This window comes from Choloepus didactylus, chromosome 2 (assembly GCF_015220235.1).
Source record: "Choloepus didactylus isolate mChoDid1 chromosome 2, mChoDid1.pri, whole genome shotgun sequence".
In the NCBI taxonomy this organism is placed as follows: Eukaryota; Metazoa; Chordata; class Mammalia; order Pilosa; family Megalonychidae; genus Choloepus; species Choloepus didactylus.
The window spans coordinates 241,314,145-241,339,156 of NC_051308.1; the positions used below are offsets into that span (position 1 = coordinate 241,314,145).

General features: G+C 37.5%; 1 protein-coding gene and 1 pseudogene across 8 annotated transcripts in view; both read right to left on the reverse strand.

Moving 5' to 3' along the window:
- The window catches only part of RERE (arginine-glutamic acid dipeptide repeats), a 771,648-nt gene that overhangs the window by 189,075 nt on the left and 557,561 nt on the right, over positions 1-25,012 (reverse strand). For 7 of the 8 annotated variants that reach the window (XM_037828609.1, XM_037828611.1, XM_037828610.1 and 4 more), the window contains 3 exons: positions 22,425-22,530; positions 20,909-21,005; positions 7,158-7,262 (listed from right to left, as the gene is read on the reverse strand). In XM_037828609.1, coding sequence (XP_037684537.1) covers positions 7,158-7,262; positions 20,909-21,005; positions 22,425-22,530 — 308 coding nt within the window. The remainder of the gene's footprint in view (positions 1-7,157; positions 7,263-20,908; positions 21,006-22,424; positions 22,531-25,012) is intronic. The other variant, XM_037828612.1, reaches the window with a different exon arrangement.
- Positions 15,448-17,653, reverse strand: LOC119528012 (annotated as a pseudogene).

Here is a 25,012-nt window from a genome sequence, read left to right on the forward strand (position 1 = left end):
GGTAGAAAAATGAATAAAATACAAACGTAGACCTAATAATACCAAAGTAATTCTATGCCAAATACCAAGAAATCCTCCTCCCCTCAATTTTAAAGACAATCAACCAAAGATTATACAGAAAAGTATGTTTCCTACTGTGCTGGTTTGGATGTATTAGGTCCCTCAAAACTCCATGTTCTTTGGTGCAATCTTGTGGGGGCAGACGTATTAGTGTTGATTAGGTTGGAATCTTTTGATTGAGTGCTTCCAAGAAGATACACACCCCGCCCATTCAGGGTGGGTCTTAATTAATCACTTTTAACAAAAGAGCTCACAAACAGAAGGACCTCAGTGCAGCTGTAGCTTAGAGATACATTTTGAAGACGGCCACTGAAAGCAGACTTTTGCTGACACTTTGCTTCAGAGAAGCTAAGAGAGGACAAAACACCGCAAGAACAACATTTTGGACAATGCCATTTTGAAACGCAACCTGGGAGCAAGCAGACACCAGCCATGTGCCTTCCCAGCTAACAGAGGTTTTCCAGATGCCAATGGCCTTTCTCCAGTGAAGGTACCCTATTGTTGATGCCTTACCATAGACACTTTATGGCCTTAAGACTGTGACTTTCTAACCAAACAAACCCCCTTTAGAAAAGCCCATCCATTTCTGGTGTTTTACAAAATGGCAGCATTAGTAAACTGGAACACCTAATTTCATACGTGTTCAATAAAGTAGTTAATATCTACAGAACCAAAAAATTCTAGACAAGGACCCTGACAAAACACAACATTCAAAAAAAATAATGACCAGGATATGTTGAGAAAATAGAAAAGTTGTCCAGGACGAAGGTTTAAAAAGGATCTATGCAAATAAATCTGAAAAAAAAATTTCAAGCTTTCAGCACTGGCTGATATGCTAAATAAACTACAGAAAATTTGCTGGCAGGAAAAAAAACACATTTCCATCTTAAGTTTCACTTTCAACTACTCACAATGGAGTTCCTGCTATTATTATTTTTTTTTAATTTTATTTTGAAATAAATTCAAACTTACAGGAACAGTTGCAAAAACAATACAAAACCCATACACAGAACTCCAGCACACCCCGAACCCCTCCCCCGATACCCTAATCCACCAACTTTAACATCCTGCCACACCACCGTTTCTTTCTTTCCCTCCCTCCCTTCCTCCCTCCCTATCATCCATCATCTATTGCTCTGTCTTCTGAACATATGACAGCAAGCTGCACACATCCTTGAACAAACAATATAATTCACACATACAATTCCCATGAACAAGAGCATTCTTTTATGCAATCTCATTAAGCGCAGCTAAGAAGTTCAAGAAATTTAACACTGATACAAAGCTTATATTCTGTAAGCTTTATATTATATAAATATTCTATATATAAATAAAGAATATTATATAAATATATATAAATATTCTATATTTCCTTTTTTTTTTCTTATGTCCCAACTGTGTCCATTTGAGCTTCCTCTCTTCCATCCTCAGATCCCATCCAAAATCATCCTTGGCATTTAATTGTCATTATCTATTTAGACTGTCTTTTTCTTTCTTTCTTTTTTTTTTCCAATTGTGGAAACATGTATACAGCCGAAATCTTCCCATTCAACCCTTCCCTAGCATTCCATTAGTGAGATTAATCACATTTAGAATGTTGCAATGCTATCACCTTCCCACCTTCCATTACTAGAAATTTCCCTTCACCCCAAACAGAAACCCATTTCTTAACACTCATTTCTTAACTCCCCATTGCCCATTCCCCCACTTCTCGTAACCCATACTTACTTTTCATCTCTATGGTCATATTCTCTGATACTTTCTTTGTGTTTACCATGAGGCTTAAATTTAACCTCTTAAATCTTTAACAATCTTGTTTTTCTTTGATACCAACTTAACTTCAATAGGACATGCAAACCATGTTCCTATACCCCTCCATTCCACCTTTATGTAGTTCTTGTAAAAATTAAATATTGAGTCCAAAACCACTGATTTGTCATTACAGTTTATGCATTTTAGATCCTGTAGGAAGTAAATAGTGGAGTTACAAATCAAAAATACAGTAATATTGGTATTTATATTTACCATGTCATCTTTACTGGAAATTTTTATTTCTTCATGTGGTTTCAGTCAATTGTTTAGTGTCCCTTCCTTTCAGCCTGCTCAATTCCCTTTAGCCTTTCTCATAGGACTGATCTACTGGTGATGAAGTCCCTCAGCTTTTGATTATCTGGGAATGTTTTCATCTCCCCCTCATTTTTAACCTCCAGGTGTTTGGGAATTCTCTATGATTCTGATAGTTATTGACTTCTATTTGTATTCCACTGTGGTCAGAGAATGTGCTTTGAATAAATTCAATTTTTTTTTTTTTTTAATTTATTGAGGCTTGTTTTATGCCCCAGCCTATGGTCTATTCTGGAGAAAGATCCGTGATCACTAAAGAAGAATGTGTGATTTGGGATGTAAGGTTCTATATATGTCTGTTAAATTTCTCTGTATCTCTCTCTCCTTTGTTTCTCTGTCGGTAGGGCTCCCTTTAGTATATGAAGTAGGGCAGGTCTTTTATTAGCAAAATCTCTCAGCATGTGTTTGTCTGTGAAAAATTTAAGCTCTCCCTCAAATCTGAAGGAGAGCTTTGCTGGATAAAGTATTCTTGGTTGGAAATTTTTCTCTCTCAGAATTTTAAATATGTCATGCCACTGCCTTCTTGCCTCCATGGTGGCCACTGAGTAGTCACAACTTAGTCTTCTGTTGTTTCCTTGGTATGTGGTAAATTGCTTTTCTCTTGCTGCTTTCAGAACTTGCTCCTTCTCTTCAGTATTTCATAGTCCGATCAGAATATGTCTTGGCGTGGGTTTATTTGGAATTATTCTATTTGGAGTTTGCTGGGAATTTATGCTTTCTATATTTAGATTGTGTAGGTTTGGGAAGTTTTCCCCAACAATTTCTCTGAATACTCTTTCTAGACCTTTACCCTTCTCTTCCCCTTCTGGGACACCAATGAGTCTTAAATTTGGACGTTTTATTTTATCTATTGTATCCCTGAGATCCATTTCAATTTTTTCAATTTTTTCCCCCATTCTTTATTTTGTTCTTTCATTTTCCGTTCTGTGGTCCTCGAGGACACTGAGCCTTTGTTCAACTTCCTCTAATCTTGTACTATGAGTATCCAGAGTCTTTTTAATTTGGCCAACAGTTTATTTCCATAAGATCTTCTATTTTTTTATTTACTCTTGCCATTTCTTCTTTATGCTCTTCTAAGGTCTTCTTCATGACCTTTATATCCTGTGCCATGCTCCTGTTCATGTCCTTCATATTCTGTGCCATGCTCTCGTTGTTTGTCTATAGTTCTTTGATTAATTGCGTCAAGTACTGTGTCTCTTCTGATCTTTTAATTTGGGTGTTTGGGTTTGGGTTCTCCATATCGTATGGTTTTATCACATGCTTTAAGATTTTCTGTTGTCTTTGGCTTCTTGGCATTTGCTTTACTTATAGGGTTCTTTCAGGATATAAAGAATACTGATCTCTAGTTTGTCAGATCTACAGCTAGGTGGTGTACACTTTCTCTAACTAACCAGCAGATGGCATCTGTGAGTCACCTATTCCCCTCAAGTCAGTTCTCCCCAACTTTGTCTTTGTGGTGTGTGGGGATCTGATTCTTGTGGGGTTCAACTGGTGCACTAAGTTTGAGTGTGTTGTTGGTGCTGTCCGCCCTGAATGTGGGGCATGTCTGGGTGGTTAGGGAGGCAGGGCAGCTTTAATAGTCAAACCTCCCAACGTTTTCGGCGTAGGGTCCCTGGGATTTCTGAGCGGGCCCCCGTTCTCAGCCGTGCTCTTCCAGGACCTCTGCTGAGGGAAGGTTGTGCCACATCACAAGTGCGCGCCAGCCTCCAGGGAAGCTCTGGGCTGCCGGGCCGTGCAAGGGTGTTCCCAGCCTGCTTTAAAGATGGTTGAATGGGGGATGTTAATTTCCCCCTTTTTGCACAGTTCCACCCTCCCAGTTCCGGGACAATTAGCTGTGGGTGCACTAAAGTCCGCTGACCACGGCCGATACTGTGGTGTGTGCGCGGTGCTTCGGGAATCACTCCGTCACACTGAGACCCTTGGCCCGGCTCTGGGCTATACCTACAGCCCGGGCAGGAGTGTCTCCAGCCCACCGGGAAGATGGCTGCAAGGGGCGCAGTTTCTTTCTCTTTTTGGCTCCCCTTTGTCCCCCTGGCCCCGGGTCAATCAGCAGCAGGCTATCCTCCACACCAGACACTTGGCCCAGCCTGCTCCTGCCGTGATTCACTGCATGGTTCTCACCGCTGTAACCACAGCTGCTCCCGGTTTTTTTTTTGTTTTTTTTTTTTTTTAAAGAACTAGTCCGTCTCCAAACACCAGTCCACGGTTTTCCCACACTGCAGCACAGCCGCAGGACTTTCAGCCAGCTCATTCACTCGTTTCAGAATGCAGACTCCCGGTTTCACCAAATGCACAGTCACTGTTGATTTAGCAGACCTTGTCCGGCTGGTGCAGAGATGGAACTGGTGTTCTGGGTCACTTTCTGGCTTTAATTCAGTATTTTTCATGGAGGTGTTTTTTTTTTTGCCCTGTCTCACCTAGCCACCATCTTAGGTTCCTCCCCTGCTATTATTTAAGGGGAACGGAATGGTCGTCAAAATGTGTAGTCACAAATCACCACTCCGTAACTTACTATGTTCTTAATAACCTATGCAATCTCATAAATTGATCTCATAAGACCAGTTTGCTAATTTCCTCTCCATGTTAACTCATATTTACTTAAATATGTCAGGGTACTAAGAGGCAGCATACAGCACTAAGTACCCATGATTACATACCAGTCTCACACATGAAAATGGTGGAGACCCATACCAAAATCCAGGCTATTACTCAGCACCAACTCCTTCCATACTTGAAACAAAGATGGAAACAAGTAAATCCTGCAAGGTTATGCATTCTGAACATTCAAAGGATCGAGCTGTACATAAACAAGATGGAGAAGATGCAAACTGTTTTTCTATCCTCTGTTCAATCACACACCACTCTCTTTCAATCGAGTAGCTGTGGGAACTACACACCCAACCCCAAACTTTAGAGACTTAAAGGGGATCCCAGGGTGAGACCAATGAGCTAGGGCAGTAGGCCACACACACAATTTCTGGCTCAATTTCAGAGTCGCCACTGGCTCAGCTGCTGCAAATTTTTTACAAGTGGCCTATACTCTAACTGTGAGAAGCTTGATCTGTCTCAAATTCTATACCTAAGTGTACATTCAAATATTTGTTCAATTCAACTCATCCAACATTCCTCAAACACTTACAATTTATCAGGCACAAGTTGGGCATGGGGAACTCGAGTAGAAGTGAACAAATAGTAATTAGAAAGGTTAAGGCACTAATAAAAGTGATTCAGGATGCAGATCCTGTAAATGTGCTGCTACCAGCATATTTTTGTGCTACTTTTTGTCAAGCCAGAGACAGATAATACCCTTCCACTCCATGCCTAACAGATGTTTTAAAACAAAACTGATAGGAAGCATCACCTTGGATGTTTTCCAACAACACACAATGAAAAATTGAGACAGGAACTTACATGACTCTTTACCTTACACAGGTAAGTTATGTATCATTTTGAATAAGCATTCAGCAAGAACAGATGTATAATCAGAACTAGCAAAAATAAATTTGGTCAATTGTTATGAACCTGAGAGCTAAACATTTAAAACACAAAAGCTCTTTTGCCAATTCACTAATACAACCTAATTTGTACAATACGACAACTATTTATCACATAGTTAAACAAGCAGAACCTTTGTATCTACCTAAAAATTCAAGTTCAAGGGTTCTACATTTAACCTGCACAAAAGGAAGATAGAAGGCCATCAACAAATGCATAAGTCAAGACAAACATTTCAAAATATAAGATGCTTTTGAAAGTTTATCATCAACCAGATTCTTTATCATTGAAACATGGCATAGTTTCGAAAAAGAACATAGAAGCTCAAGCTTGACTGTTTTTTTTTTTTTTTAAAAAAAAGGTACTCTGAGAGGTAAGCAGAAAAGGTGAGCATTATATTACTAGCCCTACAACAACTGTTTAAGATCTACGTGACAGACAGAACAGAGAAAAGACAGAGACAGAGACAAACAGAGGAGAGAGAGAGAGAGACTAACATACATGCCTCAAAGCTTTATGAGGTGTCATCGACCAGAATGAAGAACATGTTTTTTATCAACCCTAAGCTGACTGTCCAAACAATAACATTCTAAATTTTACATCTAGTTTCTCAGCATTCTCTAGGAAAAAAAGTCTTCACTAAAACAATGCCTGACTTGCAAACATATTTACTGTAGTTCCTCTACCAACTTCCTTGAGTCAAAAATCTTTTCTTTATTTCTAAAACTTCATATTTGTAGGTAGGTCTCTTAGTGGCCAGAGCACAGATTATTTGATCACCTGGTAACATTCTTTTTTTTAAAATCCTTAATAAAACATGTAGTCCCATGATTGACAGAGGGTAAATAAGTATACATATGTACTCTTAAGAAAGTTCTTCCATGTACTAAGTTAAAGTAGGGTCCATTACAGACAGAAACAAAATTCTTATTAAATTATTTTGACCCTATTGCTTTTCATTTAAAAAAATAATAATTCTATTACATGGATTTTACTAAAATGGTTGAGAACTGTCCATCTCATACTAATAGTCTTATTAAAGATATTTTAATGAGTGTTTTTGGTGTTTTGTTACCAAAAGTGAACAAAACAAATGAGTAACCAACACACTTTCCATAATGCCCTAGATTCTTTACAATATGGTATCAAAAGGCTTTACAGATACACATTAAGGAAATAATCTACCAATTCTTAATGAGTTCAATACACAGATCAACTAAAATGAGGTCTTCCTCCCTCCTCTAAACCCCAATTTTCTCACTTTTTTTTAATAAAAGTAAAGAGGAAATAAAAATCTGCTTTAGATGTCAAAAACATTAATTACAACCTCTCCCAAAGAGCTTTGCTATAGGATTTTGGCATTGTTCTCTGTATCTCACCAGTTTGTGCCTAGATGTTCGCATGTGCACTTACAAAGGTGCATGAACAAGTGAGAAAAGCAAAAGTTCTCATTTAATGGGCCCAAGTGACTAACTTACCTTGTCTCAGGGTTGTAGCCTAAAATGTAGAAAAATGAATCCACTCGGGCTTTAAACTCTCTAGCAGCAAATATGTCGGAAAAATGGGAGATGTTACACTTCCCTCTGAAAATGAACAACAACAAAAATTAGTAACATCTTCAATTTCTTTGCAAACCGAAGTAGTATTGGAGGAGTAGGGATGGGGGAAAAGCAAGTAAATTCCATTACTCTAAGGGCATGTACAATACAACTAACAAACCCATTGCTTGATAACCTATTCAGAAAATGGGCAGCCCCTGAAAGTGGTAAGAGAATGCTCATTACTGCTTTACTACACAGCTTTATAAATTAACTGCTTTTATCTCAGCATTTAGTCATAAAGTAAAATTAATTAAACCATGAAGAGGAGAGGAGAGGGGGCAGGAATGTGATGAAAAAGATATTACAACAACCAGAAATGAAAGGAAAAAAGTTAAAAACATAATCAAATAGCTTTAAAAACTTTCAGTCTAAAACCCTTCTAAGTCATCAAAGCAAAATGGGCTTTTTCTTTTTCCTACATGGAGACAGGAAGAAAGTATTGAAAAAAAACTAAAAGGTTATCATCTGATATTTCTTTAGAATACAGCTTCAGGCCCATAAATATTTTTTTTTCTCCTTTAACAAGAAATAGTGACTTAGAAATGTTTTTAGAGAAATTTTAATTTTTATATCTAGATAAAGAGATGGACTTCCATAGACAGATAGATGGACTTCCATATATAAAAAAAGTTTCCAAATTTTTAGGTAACGTTAAATGATGGTAAGTTGGAAAATGCTTTCCCATAAGAATACTGCAATAAAGTGAAATAAGGTTTCCAGGTCCACCTACCAACAAAATCTAAATCATGATCTAGATGAAACTCTAAAATGCTACCAAAACCCTAAAGCACTGTTTCCATGTATTTCAATACCAATGTAAATGTCAGAAATATTATACCATGCATTAGAGCCCACCTTCCCACTACAGACACTTTAAATACACACAATACAGGTGACAGAAGAATTTCCAAGACTCCCAAGGAAGCGGGGTGGTTTAAAAACCTCCAGCTCCCTCAGTGGTCAGAGCAGATAACATTAGTGTCAAGTGGAAACCAAAGGCTGGGATTAGATTAAATGGGGTTGGAGGATCAAAACCCACCATTCACATCTACAACACATGCAAAAATGCTTCCAGAGAGGTGGTCTCACTGCTTGAGCAGGTTTTCCATTCACATAAGTGTGCATGCAAACACACACACCAGCTGGGGCAATGGGGGGTGGGCAAGGCATTCGTGACAGGAAATGGCTGAAGGTTACAACACGGTGACATTCATACACTTCCTATCTAGAAATTAAAAAGTAATGTCCTCTTTTCTCCCAACAGCTTAAGTAATTATAACCAAAGCTGCAGTAACAGGCAGAAGCTAAGATGGGCTCAGACCATTTCCGTACTTTAAATTTAGTAACAATGCTGTTGAGTTTATTCAAGTCCCTTCGGAAGGTAAAATTTAGAAGATAATCCAGGGCTACCTGAGTGCTTAAAACATGGTTGGTGAAACTGGGGAGAAATGAATTTTAAATTTTATTTTATCTTAAATTCAAACAGCCACATGCGGCTGGTGGCTGCTACACTGGATAGCACAGATTTAGGTAACATTTTAATCATCACATAAAGTTGTACCGGAAGCACTGATCTGTAGTAATAAGATCTAATCAAAGGAAAATAGAGACTACGTATCAGCTTTCCAGGTCCAAGACCTATCTATCCCTCTAGTGCTTAACCAGAACTAAAATGAACTTCTGGAAACGAAAAAGAAAGTAAGAACACTTTTGCAGAGAATAAAACTCTCAGTCTGCAATTAACTTACCCATCCTCCAAGATCTTTAAGTCACGGAAGCCCAAAAGAAATAGCTTAGTTCCTTTATCCATTAAATAGGGATAATACCCCTTGTGCCCAGCTCTAAGTCTATTAAGAAGATCAAAGACAAAGTCTATGAAACTTTGTACACTCAATGGTACATAAAATAAATTGTGCCCACTGTTGTCCATTACTAAAAGGAAAGTGATAAATAATTAGTCTATATTACCTTAAACTTGAGTGATTAAATAATGTATTAATTAAAGGTACAGAAGCCCTAGCAAGCCACAATTATAAATGTTTCTTAACACAAATAGAGGCACTGGAGACCAGATATGTTTAGGGCAGGTTTCTTAATCTCAGTACTATTAATAGTTTTGTTCTCAATATTATTAACATTTGGACCAAATGGTTTTTTGCTGTAAGGAACTGACTGTTCCTGTGAATTATACAATATTTAGCAATATCCCTGCCCTTACCCAGTAGCATCCTCCCACACCACTGTGACAATAAAAAATGTCTCCAGATATTGCCAAATGTCCCCTTGGAGGGGAAAATTGTTCCTTGTTGAGAAAAACTGGTTTAGGGAAAGTCAAAAGCAGTAGGAACTGAAGCATATGATCTGACAAATGACTACAAAGCTGTAGTAAATGGGATTTTCTTTATCATTATGTCCTCTTGGCTGCTGTTTGTATATATGAAGGCTACTGATTTTCATGTTAATTTTATATTTCATTACTCCACTGAATTCTTTTTTTGTTCAACATAGTTTTATAATTGATTCTCTGAGGTTTTCCAGGTATACCATCTATAAACTACAAAAAGTGAGAGGGTTACTTCTTCTTTACCTGTTCTTATGCCTCCAATTGCACTGGCTAATACAATGTGGAAAGTAGTGGAAATACTGGTCATCCTTGCTTCATTCCTGATCTCAATGGAAATGCCTCTAGGGCTTCTCCATTAAATAGGATACCAGCTGCAGAGTTAAGGTATATACCATTTATCTTATTAAGAATGTATTCCTCAATTCTTATTTTCTTGAGGGTTTTTTAAAAAAATCATGAATAGATGCTGACCTTTGTCAAGTCTTTTCTAGAGATAACCATGTTTTTTCCCTTAGATTTACTAATATGGTATATGATAGTAATAGAGTCTCTAATATTGAACCAACCTCACATTCCTGGAATAAATCCCATCTGATCAAAATGTGATTTTTTTTAATGTGGTAGAATTAAAAACAACAAGAATTTGACTTTTAATTAGATCTAATGTTTTTCTCATTAATTTCTGCTTTTATCTTTATTTTAATTTCCTTCTTCGTGCTTTCTTTTGACTTGCTTTGTTGTTCTTTTTCTACTTTGAGTTGGGAATTTAATTCATTTAATTTTATTTTTTTCATTTTTATTGATGTATTTAGTGTAATTAATTTTCCTTTGATCACTGATTTAAACGCATGCCACAGATTCTGCTATATGGTATTTTTACTGTCATTTAGAAAAAATTCTTTAATTGCAGTTTGTATGTCCTCTTAGACAAGGAGTTAATAGGAAGTTTTAAATTTCCAGGTGAAAAGGTCTTTCTGTTCTTTGCTTCTGTTTGTGAACTCTAGTTGTACTGCATTATAATCAGATAATGGGATTTTTTGTGACCTATTATATGACCAGTGTTTGAGAATGTGCCAAGGTATTTAAAAAATCTATATTCTCTATTATTAGGATACAGAGTTCAATATATGTCCATAAGATTAAATGCTTAGGCATAAATGAAATTTAAAATGTGCAAAACCTATATGAGGAAAATTCTAAAACACTCCTGAAAGACACAAAAGCAAACTTAAACAAATGGAAAAGCATTCCTGTTACTGGATAGGAAAACTCAACATGTCATTTCTCCAAAAGTTAGTTCATAAATTCATTGCAATTCCAATAAAAATACCAACAAGCTATTTTATGGAACACTAACAGTTAAATACCAAAGGTTCATGTGGAAAAGTTAACAGCTAAGGTTCATTTACAAAAACAACTGAAAAGAGAGGGGAACTAGCCTCATCAGATATTAAAACATACTATAAAGTGTCTATAATTAAAAGTGTGGTACTGGCACATAAATAGGCAAGTAGATCCAAAAAAAGGGAACAGAAAGTCCAGAATTAGACTGAAAATACACATGGAAAATAGTACATGGCAAAGAAGGCATTTCAACTCACTGAAGTAATGATAGGTCAACTGGACAGAGATCCTCTTGAAATGTGGTTTGGGGAACACTATTTATTATGACTCAAAATCCAGAGGCAATGACAGAAAACATTAATAAATTTTACTAAAGTAAAAAAAAGTCTTGCATGAAAAAAAGTTGCAACATACACAACATATACCACAGACATTATTTAAAACTTCAAGGAAGAGAACAAAATAGACAAAACTCCAATAGAAAAGTGGGGAAAGGACAGACAACTCACAAAGAGGGACACAATAATGTCCCTGAACAAATAAAAGAATGCTCAAACTCACTCGATGTTAGCAAAATAAAGTAAAATAACCCTGAGACACCACTTCTCACTTATCAGACTGGCAAACATTAAATAAGACAATATATTCTGCTGGGGAAACAAGCAGTTTCATACATTGTTGGAGGGAATGCAAATTGGTATGTACCTTCTGAAGGGAAATCTGACAATGGCTAATGAACCATATGCACATAAACTTTTTAATGCAGCAATCTTATACCTGACAATAAGAAAATACATATGCACAAGGATATTCATCGCAGCATGGTTTGTAATCACAACATCCTGGAAACTACCTAAATGCCCATAAACAAGAGGGCCGATGAATAAATTGATATATCCATACGATGGAGTACAATGCAGCTATATAAAAACAATGAAGAACCCCACTGAGATTTGGAGAACTAACATGGAGCAATTTCTAAAGCAAACCACTAAGTTAATATGCAAAGTGTGAAAGCACAATATGCTATCCTTCACATAAAAAAGGGTTATTAGAAAATACACTTGCATTTGTTCATGTGTGAAAAGAAAGTACAGGAAGGCTAAACCAGGAAGTCAAACGATCCGTTTCCTATAGGAGGTAGGTGGGAGAGAGGGGGAAAGGGGTGGGGGGTAGAGGGACTGGGAAGAACATGGCAGTAAGGTTGAAGAGAAAATCTTTTGTATAGCTCTGACCTCAGAACTGCAGTCCACATACCCTCAGAAACCCCAAAAATTAAGTCATAATCAACCAAGGAAGAACTAAAAATGGCAAACAAAACACTAGCAAATGAGGAACCATGCTTAGGGGGGTGTGAAAGAACAGAACTGACTTTGGAAAACAGTATCTTGCCTGTATACTACAAAGCAAAAGATAAACATATAGTTGATAAATGTGTTTCTCAAAGGGATACAGATTAAAAATTCTGAAACTAATATATGTGTATTCTAGAACTGAACAAACAGAAACAAGTAAATATATTTTAAACAATAAGAATTGAATTTCTCACTGTTGGAAAAAAAAATTACAAATAAGGGAAGGGGAGGAAGAATAAAATGAATCTTCTGGTGTTGGGCTGGAATCTGAGGTATCAGTATTACTTCATTATTTTTAGATAGAAGGACAGACAGACAGAGAGAAAGGTCTTTTTTATATACACCAGTTAGTAGACATACATGTATTATGATTGCCTAGAAGCAATGACATCCAGTAGTAACAACGACACCTAATATCCAGATCTTGGTTTCTAAGCACCACTTTCCATTAAAAGGGCCACGGCTCCTTGAAGAATGGCTGATTCCAAGGCTAAGGCAGGGAAAATATACGATGAGCCTGGAGCAACTTGTGGAGCCTGTAAATAAGTGCTCAAAAAAAAGGTGCAGGCTGGTCAAAAGAAAGCAGAAGCCCACCTGAAGTTGCCCTAATGTACAAATCTGAAGCAATTTAAGCAATGAGATAAATGATAATATTAGATAAAATCCCCAATTGGTAAGCACCACGGTTATAATTTTTTGCAGAAAAGATCCACTGATCAATGCTAAAATCAGTGGGTGAAACACAATTTTGCACAGTCTCAGCGTATCTCTCCCACATTAATTATTGACTATGGGGAAAAGATACTTTTCAGTGGAGAAACCTGGCAGAAACCACTTTAACCAAACCAAGAGGTCATTGTCAACATAACCTGTAATAAGACATATCAACATCGTGAACTTGATATTAAGTACTCATCATTACATCATTTCTGTGGTATTCTTGCCCAAAACTCATAACTTCAGTCCAATTATGTGGAAACACCAGGCAAGCCTAAATTGTGGGACATTTGGCAAAATAATTGATCAGCGATCTTTAAAATTGATCTGAGACAAGAAAATACCGAGGAAGAAAAGATTGTAGGAGGCTAAGGAGAAACAACAACTAAATGCAATGTGGGATCCCAAATGGGATCTTGGAACAAAAAGAGGACAACAGTGAAATTCAAATAAGGGCTTTAGTTCAATGGTATTGTATCAACATTAGTTTCCTAGTTCTGATACATACTCACACACCTATACATACGGAAGAGTTCTGTACAATTTCTAACTTCTCTGTATGTCTAAAAGTTAGCTTCAAATGAAAAGGTAATGCAAAAAGCCTATGAAGTACTCAAGGGCAGAGAGGGTGTCTTATTCAAGTAGATGTTCCCAGCACTTACTACAGAGACCTTCACCTGCTAGTAGCTCAACAATGTGTCAGCTGATGACCAAATAAATGAATGAATTGACCTGTGTGTGCCGGTTTGTATATATTTTGTCCCCCCAAAGCCAGATTCTTTAATGGCAATCTTGTGAGGGTAGACGGATTAATCTGATTAGGGTGTGACCTCTTGATTGACTGTTTCCATGGAGATTTAACCCCTCCCATTCAGGGTAGGTCTTGATTAGTTTACTGGAGTCCTATAAAAGAGCTCACAAAGAGAAGGAGCTCAGTACTGCAGCTGAGAGACAAATTTGGGGAACAGCTGTTGAAGGCCAATTTTGCTAGCCCAGAGTTTGCTCTGGAAAAGCTAAGAGAGGACAAAACACTCCAAGAAAAACGTCCTGAGAGAAAGCCATTTTGAAACCAGAAGCCAGCCACATGCCTCCCCAGGTGACAGAGGTTTTCTGGTCCGGATGCCATTGGCCATTCTTCAGCGAAGGTAACCAGACTGTTCATGCCTTAGTTTAGACACTTTTATGGCCTTAGGACTGTAACTTTGTAACCAAATAAATCCCCTTTATAAAAGCCAATTCATTTCTGGTATTTTGCATAATTGGCAGCATTAGCAAACTGGAACAATGTGCCTAATGAAATACTTAAGCATGTATAAGCAAAAGAACAAAAACGCTACCGTAGGCCATGGTTATTTCACATATAAAAACAACTATAGCTTAGAAGCAAGAAATGAATCTTAAGCTGTGAAACTAAGAACCATGAGGCATCATGAAACTCCTTAGGGATCTGCAGGAGATAAAGGCATTTTTTAAACACTAAGGAATAGTCAGGGAATTATACACAGAAGTAATTAACCTTTTTCCCTAACATATATATGATTCTAGCTATGCATAACAAGGTAAGGAAATAAAATAATTCAGGATGGAAAACCCTAAAGGACTAACTTAGGGTTCTCCTTGGCCCTGGGCTTCCAGGATATTCACCTAAAACATCTTCCTATAATAAGAATTGCTGGGTAAGATGATAGCTTGTAACCTGACCCACCCTAGGATATTTTATATCCAAGTGAGTATACTTGATGAGGTTTTTATGATCTCCTGTGCTGCCCTCCACAGATCCAAGCCCATGATAAATACTTGATAATAATCTGTTACAGGTACACAATAAACCTGAACATGTTTGCTTAGGTTACATGTTCTCGGGCCAACCACAAAGCAATAACCCCAGGTGGTTTTATCATCAATAAAGCATTATCCACTCTAGGGAAAAAAAAGTAGCAAACAAAAGGTTTATCCGCTCATTCTCAGAGCACCCAGAGATGGCTCCCTTTTCTAAACTCTTCTCCCCATACCAGAAGTAATCTGAGTATCCAATTAACCCATCCATTCATCCAGTAGTACAGAAAGAAATAAAATAAAAGCCAGGATACTGAGTAACCACACCATTAAATACTCAGCTTAGAATTAAATTTAATGAAACCTTTTCTCTTCTTTTTGCATTTTTAAGAACTCATTTCAGATTCAATGAGAGAGGTACTACTCTGAGACTAAGTATGACTCACAGTACTGAATCTGAGACACTTTTACCTTATCTTACTGGATATAGGTTCTGTCACTTAGTCATGTGACCCTGAACAAGCCTATTACAGAATAGCTCAAAGGTTAACAAACTTAAAGAAATGTAGTAGAGCCCATGAAGTCTTCAAATGACTATCCAGTACTCTTTCTTTTCTTTCTTTTGTGTGTGTGTGTGTGTGTGTGATTCTATTTTAAATTAAAAAACAGACAAAACAAACCTATGGGGTAGAGATTAGAAAAGGTGTTACTTAGGAGGAAGGTGGCTGGAAGGGAGTATGAAGGAAACTTTGGGCTACTTCTTAAAACCAGAGAGCTGAAGAATTGTCAACAGAAAACCCACATTTGATGACACTGCTTGTGGGGCATCAACAACCAAGATATACAGATGGTCTAGCCCAGCTTGTGTCTTTCATAATGCCTGTATGTGGGCACAGAACATAATTCTCAGCCAGAACACTAGGGACAAGGGAGTCTGGAAAGTCTAGTGCTCATGGCCATTCCCTTTTTGGTTCTAGCACCTAGGGTCAGTTATTGTGACTGATGCTGACAATAATGGATGCTGTCTCTCTTGATCCTGGCTAAACCAGAGTTTGAATAATAACCTCTATTTCAGGAGGCAACCCTTTCAGTTGCCCTGGCTTTCTAAATGTTTGATGATCCTTGGTTCTGTGCTCCATTTTCTCCTTCAAAGTAAAAAACTGTAGCCGGCAGTAGGAACATGGAAAGACTCTCTTGTTCCAATGCCACCAAAAATGGCGTACATATGATGTTGCCGTTTTGATAATTTTCAGACGAAATGGACATAGCAAATTCTTAGTGTTTTCAGGGCAGGCTCTAAAATGCGTTTCCACGTCAGCAAAGGACGATGATCTTTAATTGTAAACCTTAACAAACATAAGGCATTTCACCAGGTTTATGATTGCCCTTCATGTGTTGTAAGAGAATCTGATCTGTTTCAAATTACAATTCAGAGATTTACAAACAGTGGAGTGTTCCTGGGGGATGTGCATACTTTCAATGTGACACTGCAGCTGGAAGGGAGTGGGAAACTGCCGGTGACAGTGCTGGCAGGTAGTGTAGCTCTCCCAGCTGTCGCCCCTCTGCTTCTCAAGTTCAAATGGTGCTTCAAGTGGTTCACAAACTTAACATTTTTTAGAACTTTCAAGCAGCTGAGAAATTTAAAGTTTGTGTGAGTCTTCTGTTCTGGCTGCCCATCTCCTTTATGCTATCCATAGTAAAAGTCATGAAGTAGCATGATCATATTTCCTTTCTTGGAATCCATAGTCTTGTTCTGGCTTGTTATGTTTGAAATGTCTGTTTCTGCCAGTCTTTCAAAGCTATTTACTATGTATGGAATTAAAAGATCAAACTGTGTCTTGTCATTTGCACATGACCATGGAAACAACATTCCATTTGGATCATGGCTTAAGGAAGTAGGAACACCTTTTGTGGGTGCACCAGCATTCACGGTAGGAAGGATACCTGAAAGGGTATCTGAAGAATGTTCCCTGGGATTCCATCACTGAATTTAGGCCTTTTGGGGTTTCCATTGTTTACATCAGAAGGGGGAAGTCTCTTTGAATCATGAGGACTTTCTTTCTTGCCTCCTACATTGAGAGCAGTTCCAACTATATGCCAAGTCCATGGTGAGGGCAAATCTGAGGTATTATGGGGCATGACTTGTGGTGGGCTCCTCTTACAACCAGATTGAGATGAATGCTCCATGATAACAGGAGTATCTGTTGATCTCAATTCAGGTTGAGAGACTGGCAATTTGACAACTGCTTTTGATGTTGGTATCACAGGATTTGCAGACTTTAATGCATGAGCAGTCTCTTGACTCATGTGGCCTTTCTTTCTTCTTGAACATGAGCCTGGGGTAACTCTGTTCAAAACTGTTTCAAGTGATGACTTTTGCATTTGAAATCACCTTGACAAACACAATGTCAGCATCAACACTTCCATGTTCCACCCCAAAAAAGACCAGCTCAGCATCTTCATCTTCTTGGCATTTGGCTACTTTTCTATTTTTCATCTGTGCTGCTGCTGCCTCCTGTTCCTTCTCACAAGAGATTTGCCATTTTACAATTCTTTTTTTGCTTGAAGCCAGTGGTCCCTTCAATTTCTAGGGCTTGCTTTTAATAAACTTCCACCAGTTCCTGAAGTTGTGTGACCAGATGATTTGGTGTGGCTCAATATTTTCCAATTGAAGTCACAGGGAGGGTGAAATTAAAGTGCCTTTGCCTCCTCATTGCGGAGCAATTTCTCCAGTGTCCAGACAGACCGCTTCTATGTTTGCACAGCTCTCATCCCATTCTTCAAAAGAAGGTCTGAGGCCCCAGTACTCTTTCTATTATTATACCACTGTGTCAGCCAAAACTACTTAACACAGAAAAAAAAAGAATTCAAAAATAATCTACTAATGATGCTAACCTTACCAGATAGCTACTGATAAATGCAATTAAAAAAAAAAAATTTAAGCAGTTGTAGAAACTTAGCTTGAAAAGTAGGGATGAGGGAGAGCTAAGGCAAGGATTCAAAAATGGCAGCAAAGCAATAATGCTGGACCGCAACACAGATTTCCACAGCTGTGAAGTTCCCATTGTCTCTTTTGGGAATAAATTTAGTTTTGAAAGGAAAATGCTACAATCTCACAACTTACATACAAGAGGCAACAGAAGAATTTGGTTTTCCTTCTGATTCACAGCGGCTAACGGACAAAGTGCTCTCTCCTTCTTAGCCCAACTCTAACACTAGCTTGAAAAGAGAAATACATCAGTTTCCTCCATCTAAGTGAATGAAATGGGCAAGAGTCCCCTCAGCATTACAGTGAGCACAACGAATTCCTGTAATTGAGTTTTCTGATCTTCGAGAAGAAGGGTGCTAACACTAACATTATTTAGTCTTTTCTAATCTTTTTCTTCTTGCCCTCCATTTTTTTCACATTTGTTTGACCCCTTTTCATGTGCCTATGGACTACATTATTTGTCTCTTTCTCAAAACTGAATTTATTTTTGGCAGTACCGGTTTGTGTTTCAGTGCATAAAGTAAAAGGGAAAGTTGGAAGAAAACCCTGTAACTTAATCCCGCCCTTACCACCATCGCATATTTTTAATTAAAGTAATCTAGTTTGGATGAAGAGAGAAGGACTAAGAAGAGATTCCTGGGGTACTGCCATTCAGTTGTGTTATCATCAGAGATGATTTTATGGGCAATTCAAACCTATTTCCATAGTGAACATACTGCTGCTGGGAACAAGGCTGGGTTACTAAGCAACAGTAACAACCACCCACACCAGCAGAGCAGGCAGAAAAGGTGAATCCATCAACAAGCCTGGACTGTGCCCCTACTAGGCCAGATCATTCAATTACAAAGTAACCACTCATCATCTGGTGCTACTGAAAAAACCCAGTCCTGAAGTCACAAAGCAAGGCTATAGTTGAAGCTAATGGAATCAAATTTAAGATGAAAGTTTTATAAAACAGCTACCACTTTTTAAAACCACCTTAAAGAAAAGACCACAAGAGGAAAAACTAACCAATAAGGGTTCTAGTCATACACAATGAACAGAAGATAAGTCACTGTCATTTTAGCACTCCAGGCCCTAGAGGCCTGTAAAGGTATAGTAACCGGTGCAATTACACAACTCCAAAAAATATTTACTTGCCTAGTTAAAGTAAATTCATTTGGGTGCAGCTGGAATTATCTGGAATTATTCCTCTTTTAGAAGAAGCTGGTTCTTCTAAAAATGCCAAAATGGAAAAGAAATGACTCTGCAAATCTGAACAGCCATGGATAAATAACTCGAATATATTCATTTTAAACAATTACGTCATAATGTTGAATAACCAGATTTACATATTTCACATGTTTGTTTTAACTGAAATTCTAAATCGCTTGAAATCCATTTATCTCAACAAATGACAAAAGATGGAAAGAAGAGGGGAAAAGCATGTAAAGCAAGATAAGAAATATTCCTAAAACCACTCCACGTGTTTTATCACCCAGCTTCTTATCTAAAAATTTAATTGTGCCATCAATCTAACCAATCTCCCATTAGCTTGCCTTTTTCAGCATGCCAGCTTAAGACTGGAAAGCCATATCCACGAGGACATGTAAAACTTGTGGGTGTTTGGGAAGAAATTTATAAAACACTGCAGGACTTCTCTAAATTTATCTAAAGTCCTAGAGAAAAAGCCAAATCTAACCATACACAATCCTATTCCTATTGCAGGAATCAGCAAACCATGGCCACAAGTCAGACTGAGCCCACCAACTGTTTCTGTACAGTCCATAAGCTAAGAACTGTTTGTTTTTGTATTTTTTTTCCCAGTGTACTTTGATTATATTGTTTCCCCCACGCCATCTCCTTTTCAAAACTCTGCATAGTTGACATTCATTTGTTCTCCCACATGCAAGATTAAGAACGGTTTTTACATTTTTAAATGACTGGAAAAAGAATCAAAAGAAAAGCAATATTTTATGACACATGAAAATTACGTGAAATTCACATTTCAGTGTCCATAAATAACATTTTATTGGAACACAGCTTCCTCATTTCTTTATATGTTGTCTATGGCTGCTTTTGTGCTCCAATGGCTGAGTTGAATAATTGTGACAAAAATCACATGGCCTGTGCTGCTGAAAATATTTACTATTTGGCCCAAAGAGTTTGCCAAAACATGCCATAACAGTAAAAATTACTACTAATTTGCCTTGAATAACTGACTTAAGCTATGGAGATTTGCACAAGAGACTCCAGATGGTTTTGCTGAATACCTTCCAAGCACTATAATAGTGAAATTACTTCATTTCATTGAAAGTAAGCTTAAAAGGCAGCAAATCCCAACGATGTGTTAAAATCCATATTCATTAACAAAGAAAGTAGCTCTTTTACCACTTCATTATTTCCACTGGGGAACAGGTTATAAGAATATCAGTTCGTTTCCTTCCCCTAGCACCTAGGAGGCCCAAAGTCACCCACTTACCCACAAAAAGCAGTCAAAATACAAGGGTGTCTTTTTCTTAAGAAGGGCAGAAAATGCTGATGGTACAAAGTAAGGGATCATGGTGCTACTCCTTTAGGGAATAATTAAGACATTAAGACTAGTTCTAATATTACTTTCTGCTTCAGAATAAAATCATCTGTATATTCTTCTCCCCAACCCACCCCCAAGCCTTTGGCTAGGAAATTTTTCATGAATTCAGAAAACTGAAAGAATATTTTAATGAAAATGCCTATAAAGCCTGCCTAAACTCTCAATTATTTACATGCTGTCATATTTGCTTCATCCATTTCTTTTTATATCTTTTCTGGTAGTAGTGGGTGAATCTTTTAGAGAATAAATTGCACACCACTGTAACACTTCACCTTAAACTTCAACAAAACAATACCAGAAAAAAAGACAAAATAATAGAGGACAGGGTGTTAAAGCTGCACAGATTAGTTAAAATATGGACAACCTCTCAAATCCCAACAATCCACAGTTAACTTTGGAGTGTTCATCTACTGAGACAGTAAGAACAGCCTGATTAATATAACAATTATCAGAAGAGATCAGAAGGGATTTGACCATATGCCTCCCATACTCAGTGACTTCTTCATACAAAAGACCATGCCTCTGACTTACCTAAGGGCAGCAGCATGGTAAGTGTCAACGTAATCAGAAATGAACAGCTCTCGATTCTTGATAACTGGGTCAGTAATGACAAGTTCTCTTCCAGAATCTATCAAAAAATAATTAATTAATGAAGAAGATATTAAAATTGAGCTTCTCCAAACAACAAAGGAAAATTTTGCAAAAGTTTTCTTGCAGGTGTACCTCCCACTAAGGAAAGCACAATAAACAACCAGACTTGGCCCGCCTCTTAAGTGTGCAGAACAGAAAAGAGCACACAGCAGGAATAACAGGAACAAAGCGGATTTTTTTTTCAACTGATGAAATATCTTTTGAGTGTGTTTTATATTCTATACTAAACAAAGAAAAAGAAGGAAGTGTGTGTACGTTGAGGGTGGGAATGCATCAATTTTAAAACATACCATTATTTCTTAACCTTAATCATATACTGTGGTTTGAATGTCCAAAAAAAAACAAAAAACAAACAAACAAAAAACTCATAACATTCTATAACTTATCTCCCCACAGTATCTCATGAACCCCATAAAAAGATCCCTTAAAACAGAATTCTAACAGGATCTAAACCAGTTTGCTGAAACACATTAAGCAAAAAAAAAAAATAAGAAGGAAAGAGAAGAAATAACTATAACTTTCTGGCAGCTTGTCAGCTACTAAAATATTCTGTGATTCTGTCTACCTTATATTTTATTACTAAATATTCTAGAATAAAGTGAAATTGCAGTTTCAATTGAAGAGAACAACCAAATTATTATTTTAAATATAGAACCGTAATTTAACTACTTTAACAGAAATTTCTATGGTTTCAAGGAAGAAAAAAAAACATAACTACTGGTATGTTGCACCAAAAGGAGTAGAGTAAAAACACACAGGCACCCAGGCCAGACAGAACTTAAGCCCAGCTCTAGCGCTGCTACTTAGATGATGTGTTACCTTGACAAGTCCCTGAGTCTCTTTCTCTAAGCCTCAATTTCCTCATCTGGAACAAGGGACAAGCAAACCTACCTCATATCATTAACAGGTAACAAATGAGGCCTAGCACCTCTCAAGAGTCATTGAAAAGGAGCTATTAATCATCTGTACAAGCAGAATGTGTGTCAACAAAGGGGGTAGAAATTAAGATGACAGAAGGAGAAAATAATCAGTTGCTCTGAGCTACCTTCTAGCTGTTCAGAAGCTCAGGACCTAATGTTGAATTCCTAAACATGATTCATAAAGCTTTGCTTTGAAAGCTGAAGTTCACAACCCTGAAAACGGAGACATTCCATAGTTTTCTCAGATTATTGAAAAGTAAAAAAAGAAATATACAATCCTATAGGGTTTAAAAGATTATCTATTTGCCACTGGGTGAAAAAAAAAAGGGATAAAAAGTGAAATTACTGTTATTTCCATAGAAGACCTATCTCTAAATCAAGTTTAAGGGGAAGGCACTATTAACATATCTCCAAAAGTAAACACGTCAAAGCAAAAATAAGAAAATGTTAAGAGTCAGACCAAAGTAAATATTTACCATTTTCATTATGTCGATCCTGAACCAAATGCTGATACACAGAATCTGGAACTTCAGACTGACGGTAGTACCATTTGACGTTCATGAGTAGATGGTCCCTCTTACTCTGAAAAGGAAAATCTAACAGCATTAGGAACAGGATTTCAGGTGCCCACAGGTACATACCATACCCATGATCAAAAGCCCCTGGGAAGAGGTAGACAGGAAGAGAGGAAGACATACAATTACCACTAGGACCACAATAATACACAAGTCAATTACAAGGTCAAATTTTATTAAAATAAAAATCCAAGCAATAGCACCCCTCTGATCCTACCACTTGAAGTTGCTTATTTCAGGAAACAAAGAGCACCAAACTTGAATCTGTACATCTACCCAGTTTGAATAACTGATTTGATACATTCTTATTATATTCTTTAATTTAACATTAACTACACAGTATTATATGAATAAATTCTCCTCTATCTTAATCATTTTGGTAAGTATATAAAATGTGTTAACACACTATCCAGGTTCACTAAGAACAATAAGCTAGAAAGAACTTACCCATGAGGCCTAGCACAAAGTCACCTGCTTTCCAAGGTTTGCCTGTCACCCACACTGAATTAAGATTCTCCCTCCACTTTACTGTCTCAGAACTTTGTAGTTACTGCTACTCTGGCAAGCTAGCATAGTAAACTATGGGTGGGAAGGAAGATACTATGAGTCCGCAGAGCCTTACCTACCACTGAATCTCCAGAGATTAGATCAGGTGTACATAATTGTTTGTGAATGAAAAGTTCTGTGATGATCTGTTTGTGGGACACTTAACCATGTTAGCCCCTAAAAGCTACTTCTTTTTCCAGTACATTCAATGATAGAAGGGATCAAATATTGTCCTTCCATTTGTAGGCTATGGAGCTTCAGCCTGATTTAGATCATCTCTGTGCACCTGATCATGAAACAGTTCAACACGGCAGTACTCTAAGGTTTCCAGAGTCTTCAAAAAATATTTTTCCAACCCAGGTGGGGATCGCAACATATTCCCCCAAGGTGAACGCAATATCACTCCTCTTAGCAGCCTCTATTTTCACATCAAAGGCCAGCAGGTCAGAAAAGGAGAACTAAATTTTAAAAAGTCCCTCATATTTATAAAGAAGATGGCTAAATCCTAAAATATGTACGAGTCTTCATTAATGAAGGAAGACATGTTCTGCTTTAATGAGAGGTCATAAGTATAATCTTCACAAAAAGGCCAAGGCAGGTGCATAAAACCTTTGCCAATTCTTAACTAAAACACTGAATCCATTTAAAAAACCAGAAAGAAAAGAAAACTGCCAAAGTTCTTGACTGAACTTAAATGTGAAAGGCTAGTAGAAAACAATGTCACAAACATTAAGATTATTACTTTGCAATTAACTGTGTCAAACTGACAGACTACAAAAACAGGGCACTATCACTGGTCTGAGTAAAAGTAATCGTGTACAAATAATAATCTTTAGTTTTTAATCTGTTTTGCAATTTTATAATAACAATTTTAACACAAAAATATTTTATACTGTTTATCTTGCAGGTGGGAAAAAGTGGACAAACCAGTATGTGCTATATGTAGGAGTTTAGAGAAAGGAGTAAATGTTTATAGTTAGAGCGTATGGAGGAGGCAACCTCTGATACGGGCTTTGAAAAGAAAAATGGGAAAAAATGTTGATGGAATCTATCCAGGCAAAGGAGGAGACCTCAAAAAGATGTAAAGATAGACAAAGTATAAGACATATGCAGAGACCCACACAGTCCATCTGCATGCAGCACAGGAATATGTACTGAGGCAGTACTGAGAAGCACCTGTATCCCAGCCATAATCCAGCCTTAAGTGAGCTTAAGGAGCAACTGGGATCTTCTAACTCCACTGCTGAGAATACACAGACAATGAGATACAAAAATCCAGGACATGTGAAAGCAGCTAGAAGGCTCTAGTTCCTTTCCTAGGTAGGGTGATAAAGAGCAGGACCAGTAAGCGAATGCTCTCAAGGAAAGAATTAAGCAGGGGAAGGGGCACCCAATACACTGTTTAACTTATGTTTCTCAGCCTCCACACTACTGACATTTGGTCAGATCATTCTGTGTTTGGGGGGGCTGTCCTGTGCACTGTAGGATGTTCAGCACCATCCCCAGCCTCGATTCAACAGATACTAGCAGCATCCCACATCCTTCAGTTTAACAACCAAAAAATGTTTCCAAACACTGCCAAATGTTCCCTATGGGACAAGATTGTCCTGGTTGGAAACCAAATAAAATCTGGTTCAAGCACTGCAGTATTGGTCTACTGAAAAGAATGTGGGAAGGCCTGGCATTCAAATCTCAACTCTGTCACTTCTGAACTATGTGACTCTGGGCAAGTTACTAAGGTGCTCTGAGTCTCAGGATCTTCTTCCATAAAATGGGGATACTGAAACCCACCTAAAAGGACTACTGAAACAAAAACACTTAAAACACATCTGAATTTTAGTATTCTGTCATCAACTGTAAAAATGTACCATACCAATGCTAAGTGTCAATAATGGAGGGCATAAGAGGTATGGGATTTTTCTTTTCGGAGGAATGAAGATGTT